This window comes from Octodon degus, unplaced genomic scaffold (assembly GCF_000260255.1).
Source record: "Octodon degus isolate 3935 unplaced genomic scaffold, OctDeg1.0 scaffold00024, whole genome shotgun sequence".
Taxonomy (NCBI): domain Eukaryota; kingdom Metazoa; phylum Chordata; class Mammalia; order Rodentia; family Octodontidae; genus Octodon; species Octodon degus.
Window position 1 is genome coordinate 12,384,634 of NW_004524600.1, and position 9,155 is coordinate 12,393,788.

Genomic DNA, 9,155 nt, shown 5'->3' on the forward strand with positions numbered 1-9,155 from the left:
GTGAAGAAAATGATATTTGAAAGCGTCTACTAAACAACTAAGCTTAAGGAGTTCTTCTGCCTTTCTTGGATGACCTCTGAAATTCTTGACCCTCTTTCATTTTGTGGAATGGGTCTTTGCTTTCACTTTCCATATTATAGCACACGTATGTGATTGTTGTGTTTTTTCATGCAGGTGTTAAGAGGCTGCCCTCAGCGCGGCAGGGAACTCAGGACAATGGAGGAGCGGAAAGTGAAGAGGAGGAGTCCTAAGTCTTTTAGTGCCCACCCTACTCAGGTTGTTAATGCCAAAAAGAACGCCATTCCAGTCAGTAAAAGCACAGGGTTTTCAAATCCTGCAGCACAGTCAACTTCACAGCGACCAAAGTTAAAAAGGTAAATTTTGTCTTTCCTATTTTCACATTAAAGTACTATTAAATGCTTAATAGTAGTCAACTTTTTTTTTGCTGAACTCAGAGCCCTACACAGGCTCAGCAGTCAGGACCACTAGCTGCATCCCCAGCCCCGCGGCAACTTCTTAGAAAGGTCTTCATCTTGTCTTGGAAAGCAAGAGTTGTGTTGGGGGCCGGGGAGATGGCTCAGTAGAATAAGTGATTCCCTGGCAAGCACAAGGGCCTGAGTTCAATCCCCAGTTATGCATTAAAACAAACAAAAAGAGTCATGTTTCCCCTGAAAAATTATCAGAAAGCAAGTTTTCCTCTTGGAACAGTTGAATCAGATTTTTAATTAAATTATAGTTGGTAGAAAAACAAAGCCAAAAAAGCTTTAAAGGTACTTACTACTTTAAGTTCTTGATGACAATTGTATCCATCTCATACAGGGGATTGCACTGAGGTCACTGTAGTGGTGACCCTATGGCATACGTGCTGCTGCAGGCTGCTTATCATTGACAGCTCTAGAAGGTTTATCACCACTGCTCTAGCCCTTTTGTTATTTTTTAATAAAACTCAAACTGAACTGGCAATCCTGCTTCACCTCCTAGGATTACTCCTAAGATTACTCAGTTTTTTTTTTTAAACCTGGTAATTTTATTCGTATGTCTTCTTCTAGAATGTAAAGTTTGTTTGGGCAGGAACCACATTGATCATCATTATATGCCTGACAGTGTTTACAGTGGCAGCTACACATACTGTAATTTCATCACGCGTGGTTTTTGTTACTGAGTCGTTTTAACAAAAGGTGAGACGGTGTGACAATCAGAAGCAGGGGAGAAGGAATAAACCGGATTTTATCTTTGGTTTTCATTTGTTTATTTGAGGGTTATTAGATGATGAGTGGGTGTAAAACCCTTACTTGGGTTGAACTTCCGTATTTGAAAGGAAATAAGTATATTTGCTATATTGAAACCGTACAGTAAATGATGGTTTATTTCCTGTTTTAATGTGAGTACGGATTTCTTGGGGATCTTTTTGGAATGCAGATTCTCAAATCATTCAGTCTTGGATGAGGCTTCAGATGAGCATTGCTTTTTTTTGTTGTTGTTTAAAGTATCTGTTTGTTTATTTATTTATTGGCTACAGGGTCTCTCTACGCAGCTCAGAGTCATAGTGACCTTCCTGTCTCAGCTTCCCCAGTTCTGGGATTACAGGCATGCACTACCATGTCCAGTTTCGGTGGTCGCCATGGCATGCCTGGGATTCCAGGGCTGATACAGCATGTGGTAACAGGGATCAAACCCAGGTCCTTGCTGATAGGTTCTGGCCCTAGTATGAATCGCTGAATTATTATAGTGGTCATCTAATATGGCTGAAGCCCTTAAAACAACAGCTTATCTTCCCCAAGACCACCTCCCCCCATCTCCAACTTTGCCCAGGGTGCAGTTTCTTTTCACCTTTCCTGCTGCCTCCAGGAAGACCCCAGTCAGCTCCTCAGGTATATCTAAACATCCCTGGGCTGGTGAGATGGCTCAGTGGTCTAAAGCACCTACTTAGAACAAGCTTAGCAAAGCAGAGGGACTGTGGTTCAATCCCCCAGCACCACATGCCAGCCAGCCCTGCCCTGTGGTGGGCTGAGCTGGCCACACACACGCACACACACACAGACACGCGCGCACACACAAACATTAAAAAAAAAATTAAATAAACATTCCCCCTCAATCTCCAGCCCTGGCAAAAGGCCAGAAAAGCCTCAGCCGCCCTTTATTCAACTCCAGAGAATCCCTCATCTTCCCCATATTCTCTCCTTGCTCTCAAAGATAATAAAGCCCCTTTCCCTTTTTCCTTCTGCCTGTTTCTCTGCTGTGATGCATTGAAAACCTATCACCCGCAGGTGCTTAGACCACCCAGCCGTCTCCCCAGCCCCAGGTGAGCATTTCTGATCAGCTTCCCAGGTACTCCCTGGTGTTCTGGAGGTTAGGATCTGGCACTCTGTTTCCTAGGCTCATGGGTGAGGTCAAGGATACTGAGTCTTGGTCCACACTCTTGAAACCAAAGTGCTGGATGATGTGATTTAATACCATGCACAGAAAATGCAGACAATGCTTTGCTGTCAGCAGCCTACAAATTCTAAATTGCTTGTTAAGGGTTAGTTTTTCTTGTGCTTCATCCTGTCCTTGGTCATATGTGTATCCTGTTTATCTTCTTAGAGTGAATATAGTTGTCCATGCAGGAGATGCCTGTTCAACATTATGTAAAAAAGCGTTGAGCGCTGAACTTGTGCGGGGAGGGCGGGATTGAGGTGTGCAGTATGCATTGGGATATAAAGATGCCCTGTTTGACCTGTTTAACTTCTACTTGCTTCTTAAGCCTCCCCTCCTAGTATTAGGGAGTGAGCCTGGGGCATCACTCTGAGCTGTATCCCCAGCCCTTTGAATTTTGAGACAGGATCTTGGTAGGTGGCTCAGGCTAGCCTCCAATTCGAAATCATCCTGCCTCAGCCTCCTCAGTAGCTGAGGATATAGGCATGCATCATATTCCTGGCTGGCCTTGAACTGTGCGAACTGGGCTCTCTGTTCTTATAATGTGCATAGTACAGTGCTCAAACGTGTGAGAGCCTGGTAGATGACAAATGTGTATAATAAGTGCTAATTAGTGTACTGGTTCCAAAATGCCTCCCTGAGAAAAGCATTAAACTGAGACTTGAAGGGTGTGTGGGAAATGGCCTGGGAAGATGCCATTCCCGCTGGAAGAAGTGGAAGGATGTAAAGATGAAAATTGCAAAAATGAAATTGACATGCAAGAATATGGTGAATTTCTGAGAAAGTTCCTTTTTTTTTTTTTTTTTTGGAGGAACAGGGATTGAACTCAGGCCCTTGTGCTTGCCAGCCAAGTGCTTATGCTACTGAGCCATCTCCCCGGCCTCTTGAGTTTCTAGCAAACTAAAGAGTGAGCATTAAAGGGTAGACAAAGGAAGGTAGAGCTCAAGCATACCAGACTTTGTCCAGCAGCCTGTGTAAAGCTATTGAAGGATTTAAATTAAGTTATAAGATCTGATTTTATTTATTTATTTTATTATTATTATCTTTTTGTGTGTGGTCGGCTCAGCCCACCCTGGGGGTAGGGTTGGCGCGGCATGTGGTGCTGGTTCTAATTGTGGTCCCTGTGCTTGCCTAAGCAGGTGCTTTAGATCTCTGAGCCATCGCACAGGCCCCTGATTGTACTTTGTAGAAATGGCTTGGCTGCCTTGTAAGGAGGAAAAGGGGCCGAGAAGCCATGCCCAGACATGAGGATGGAGATTCTTACCAGGTCCTTGTGTCGAGAGCAAAGAATTGGGCAAACTGTGCAAAAAAGGTGGTGAGGTTTTGCATTTATTAAGTAGGAAAAGAAACATGCTCAACAGTATACGTGCAGGCCAATTAAAAGTAGGAGAAAAATATGCTCTGCAGAATTCAGAGTGGGCTACTAAAAGAATATGGTGGCCACGAGCTTTACAGCTCGTATTGTATCACCCCTTGTGATGTCAGATCAAGGTGTCTTGTCAAAAACCTGTTTGATCTCACTCCAGAAGAATTGGAGATAGCATTTCCTGTCTGCCTTTTTCTTTCTTTCCTTTCTTTTTCTTCTCCTCTACTCCTTCCCTTCCTCCCTCCCTTCCTTCCTTGTTTTTGTTTTTTTAAATAAGCTGACCTTGAAATCATTTTGTAGCCCAGGCTACCTCATCCTCCTGCCTCAGCCTCCCAAGTGCTCAGTGTACAGGTGTGCACCACCACACCTGGCTGAAGATAGCATTCTCTAGTTGGTCTCAGGTGCAGGGATTGGGGTCGTGTGCCCAGGCTGTCCACAACCAACAGGTCACACTGTGATGTTGTCCACCTTGGTAGTCTACTGTCCACTCCCTAATCTCTGGCCTCATTTCTGCCTGGGACATGAAACCCTTCATTCCTTATGGATGATGAGTGTGTGGCAGTCTCTGTCTTTCTGTGGCTACTTCCCTCTGGTTGGTAGGAGGTACAGGCCCTGCTACTGGAGATTACGTTCACTCCATCTGCCTTGGGCAGCGGTGGCTCTGGCTGGGTGGGAAAAAACCTGTCAGGAGACAGCCAGGAGTCAGCGCCTATGTGTGAGGCCATGGTTAGCTGCCTGCTCGTGGGAGAAGGCTGGGTGAGTGTGCCAGCATCTGGGGCTGTCCTCCATCTTGGATCGCTGTCTGAAGCCTTGAGTGGCTACTGTGAGGTGGGCGATGTAGAGCCCAGATGTGAGCAGGAGAGGCCAGAAGGTGTCCTGCACATCTACAGAGGTGGACTGTGACACATGCAGCAATTGGGGACATTAAGGTTTATCGTCATGCTTCTCGTGCAGGGCAAAGCATGGCAGACAAACTTTAGATAAATTACCAAGGACCCGAGAGCTGACTCCCTAGCTACATTACCTGTGCTATGAATATAATTAAAAGCAGGCATCCCAGGGTGGGTGTCCATGTAAGCAGTGGTAGCTGAGGTGGCTGAGTAGTGACCCCTTGGCTACACCCGGAGCAGTACTGGAGTCGTGGTTTTTGAAGCAGATTCTTAGGTCTTTCAGAGGTGCACAGAGTCACTTTCTTCCTTTGGATGTCTTGCTCTTCCGACAGCTGGCTGGGGCTGGTGGGAAATTGTCAGTGACCTCTACTGCCATGGGGGTGGTGAGGATGGCTGAAAAGGGGCACTGCCATTTTTGGCTTTCATTGGTCTGCAGGAGTCCCCTCTTCGCAAGTTCAGTGAGCACATGGTACAGCCTGGACACTAGGTGGTTCCCCTAGGCTGGGAGCTAGCGAGACTTTGTTCCCATGTAGTCGGATCGCCCGTTGCTCTTGGTCAGGTGAATCAGTATTTGTTTAAAGCCCCACATGGTGGCATGTGGGTGAAGTCCACTTGCTGGTCCCCCAGTGTGCCCGGTCCTCTGTACAGATTCAAAGGCCTGTCAGGCGGTAACCACTAGTCCTAGCCCTGTGAAAATTTGAGAGACCATTTTTTTTTTTCCAAGCCAAACTGTATCCGGCTTTATTAAAGATACTTTTCATAAACAATCATGGTATTTCAGGCAGGACATGGGCACACAATCTTTAACAGTATACGACAACTTTCAAACTCCCTTGGATGGACTACCAAAAATCAGAAAGCCACTATAAAATCCAATGAAGTCTGCATTTGAGGCTCTGAAGTAGGGAAAGTTTAGAGTGAGGGTTGACATTTCACATTTAGCATGTTGTTTAACAACTTTTCACAAGCCGACCCTGACTTTCGGGAAATGAAAATGGCAGAATCATCAATCTGAAGATCCACAATCTAGAAAAAAGAAATCAATTGTTCTTGTGGGACACCACCTCAACATTACTGGCAAGTCCAGATTGCCTGACACACTGGTAACATCACTTTTGGGAATTAGATCCCAATAGGTCTCTGGGCTTAAGGGAGTTAAGCCTATGCTGATGGCAGAGGAAAGGAGGACATAAAATGAACTGGGAGCTGTCCCATACCACAAGGCGTTTATGCCAAAGTGGCCACATGTGTAACATCAGGGAATCCCTCCTCCTGGGAGCCAAGAGGAAGTCTCTCAAAACCAGCAGGGAAAGGCACCTTCCCCACATCAATCCAGCTTGGGAGACATTGTACTACTGACATATGCTCCTTCCCCCCAAAACAACAATGAAGTGTTCTGTGTGCTAACAACATAGCTTAAAAAAAAAGTAAAACAAAATTCTGCATTTTTATAAAACTTGATAAAAAATAGTATTTCAAACTGTACAGTCACCAGAAGTACAGTTATCAAAAATGCACACACTTCACTTGGCATCTCCAGCACCTTCAGCTTCTTGTGCCTGGTCTGCTTTGGCATCTCCATTTTCTGCAGGGTTATTCCCATCCCTGCTGGCATCAGCTTTTCCCTTTTTCCCTTTGGGCTCCTTCTCTCCCTTCTTTGCTGGCGCCTTTTTAGGCTTGGGCTATGGCTTTGGAGGAGCTGGTTTAGCAGACAACCTTGCAGATCTCTGTGGTTCATCCTTCACCTTGGCTTTATCACCTTTAGCATCCCCTTCGGCCTTTCTCTTGGGCATGGTGGCGATGGTGGCAGGTCACAGGCGCTAGACACGAGATGCAGCGGCGTGCAGCTTTGGGCGGCCCGGGGGTCGTCCTCACTTCTTCTTCACACTGCTCCTGAGAGACCATTTTTCCATGTAGCATCTCTTCTCCTTTTCCATGTAGCGTCTCTTCTCCTGTGGAAGAATCATGGAGACGGTTTAGTTTTTCTCCACCATCTTCCTTGAGGAAGTTTGTTTTCTACATACCACCCCCCATTCCCCTTTACCTGAGGCCCAGTTATCTTCCCGGGGCTGTGGCCTGCTCTTACTGGGTCACCAGAACTAGGGCCAAGGCTAGAGCCTTGAGGGACTAAGGCTGCCCTTCTTGCCTTTGTCAGCTTTTTGGTTTCCCAAAGACTTTAGACATGTCTTTTCTGTGTCCCCTGCAGTGAGTGACAGCAACCTGCCTGGGAAGATAGACTGCCTGTGGGAGTTGTAGAAGTTCCTGCTTCTGCCTCACCCACCAGGCTGTGCCTGAGGATTAGAGCACGGTTAATGGATGGGTCTTGTACCTTTTTGCCTTCTCCTGAACACTTCACTGCAGGGAGCCTGGGGGTAATGCAGGGGACTGGCAGGGCACTGAGGGTGCTTGAGAAACCTGCCTGGGAGAGGCTGGGCACCGTACAGTACTCTTCTTTGATTCACTATTGTTTTTGTTTGAAAAATTGGCTGGGATCTTTCGGTTTTATAACCACTGGCGTCACTGAATTTGCCCTCCCAAATATTGCATTATGCCATCGGGCAGGATCTGCCTGAAGGTCATGGATGCCCAACATAGACCCGTTCGGTAAAATCAGCTTTGGCCTTTGCTGGAATTTGAGAATTGCCCCCACTTTGGCTAGTACGGAAGATACTTCGACAGTTAAAACTCATGGTTGAGTGATGAATGTGATCATCATGTATACCTAAAATATACCAATAAACTTAATAACTAAAAAGTACTTGTGGTTCACCATCTGACCTTCTAATTGACCTGACCAGAGAGGTAAAGATGCTCAGACCAGGGTGCTTTTCAAGCCCAGCTATGGCTGTGCATCTGGAGCAGGCTTTCCCATTGCACGTAAGACCAGGCCCCACCTGGTCTCTACTTCAGAGCAGAAAGTGAGGGTTTTCGTTGGCCTTTCCCCTCTGTGGGAACAGACCAGTCGGTCCCTGAATGGGCTGTCTGACACACACAGCTGGGCCTGGGTGGTGGCCTGGTACAGTCGCATGCCCCCTGTCTAGTTTCCTTATGTTTAAAGTGGGAACGCTGTCCCTGACGGGCCTTGGCTTTTCCCCTCACTTGACTTTGCTGGGTGTAAACAGTTGCCAATCATGGCAGCCATGACTGTGGCCTTTTTCTCAGCACTTCTTTTATCTTCATCTGGATCCCAGCTGGTGAACACAGAAAAGGTTGTGTACTGCAGTTGAGCCATAGGGGCCTGGAGTTCAGCAAATGGTGAAGACTTATCTGGGCATCTCACCGTGACAGGTCAAAAGGAAGGTCAGAATCAGAGCCTGTCTGCAGTCCTATTAGGACCTTCTGAAAATTGCCTTCCCTGTATTTTGCCTTGCTGGGTATACGCCATTGAAGAAGAAGCCCAGACTGGAGTATTCGCCTCTACCCCTGGTGCCTCTCTTGGGATGAGCTGTGAGCTGGAAGAGCTGGATATGCTCCAAGGGAGTCCTGTGAGCTGAAGGCTGTCTGAGGAGCATGAGGAGGGGGCCTCTGGTAGAGGCCTGGAGTCTTCAGGGCTATGACTGGATTATTGGCTTAAGGGCTATAAGGAGGTTGAGGAGACCACTGAGTTGGTAGTTTTCATTAAAAGGGCAGGAGAGGCTCATCACCTCCAGGGAACGGGTGAGCTGTGGGGCCAGGACCTTAGGCATTAGCAGAGAGAGAGCCATAAAAGCCTGAACGTAGGGATTCCATACCACTTTCCTTGCCTGTTGCAAAAAAAAAAAATCTAACTGAAGAATAGGATCACAATTTACACTACCATTCTCTAGCCATCTCTCAGTTTCCTAGTTTATATGGGGCCAAAACAGTACTGAAGATAAGTAGAAAAAATAAGCTGTTCTTTTTCAGATTGGGGGGGATTATTCTGTGTTCAAGTACACAGCCTACTAGAGAGGTCTTTATGATCTGCAGGGTGTTTCCCAGGCCTCAGGGGCCTGTGGAGAGAGAGACCAGGCCCTGGGTCCCTCAGATGGCCTCCCATGCAGAAGGACACAGACCTGTGGAGTCCTCAGTAGTCCCATGAGACGCAACACTACCAGACGTCTCTAGAGAAGTGGCACTGGGCCCTTCACTGTCCCTGTCAAGAACTCTCCTTACCCTATGCCACACTGTGGCTCCTTAGGACTCCTTAGAGAGAAGGGTAGAGCTCCCCAGGGCTCCAGCGAGCTACTGAGAAGACAGTAAATGTCTAAAAGTTCAGGGTTCTAGGTAGGAGGATGGGGCTTGTTATCTATTAACTTTAGCTCTGCTTTTGCATACTCACAGACAGCTGGCTTGACCTGACTGGGTGGTTCCTTTGTTCTGCTCAGGCCCTGAGCACAGGTTTCTAGATTACCTGAATTTCTGTTGAAAGAAACAGGGAAGAGGTCTCAGCCAATTTAGAAGAGAAAAAGGAAGGCTCATTTTTTACCTGAAAGCAGAGGTTTTAGAGATTTAATGAACATGGC

At 46.8% G+C, this 9,155-nt stretch overlaps 1 protein-coding gene across 1 annotated transcript in view; it reads left to right on the forward strand.

Moving 5' to 3' along the window:
* The window catches only part of Ccdc28a (coiled-coil domain containing 28A), a 39,538-nt gene that overhangs the window by 4,393 nt on the left and 25,990 nt on the right, over nucleotides 1-9,155 (forward strand). Inside the window, exon 3 of the mRNA XM_023712202.1 lies at nucleotides 2,268-2,302. Within this exon, the coding sequence (XP_023567970.1) occupies nucleotides 2,268-2,302 (35 nt within the window). The remainder of the gene's footprint in view (nucleotides 1-2,267; nucleotides 2,303-9,155) is intronic.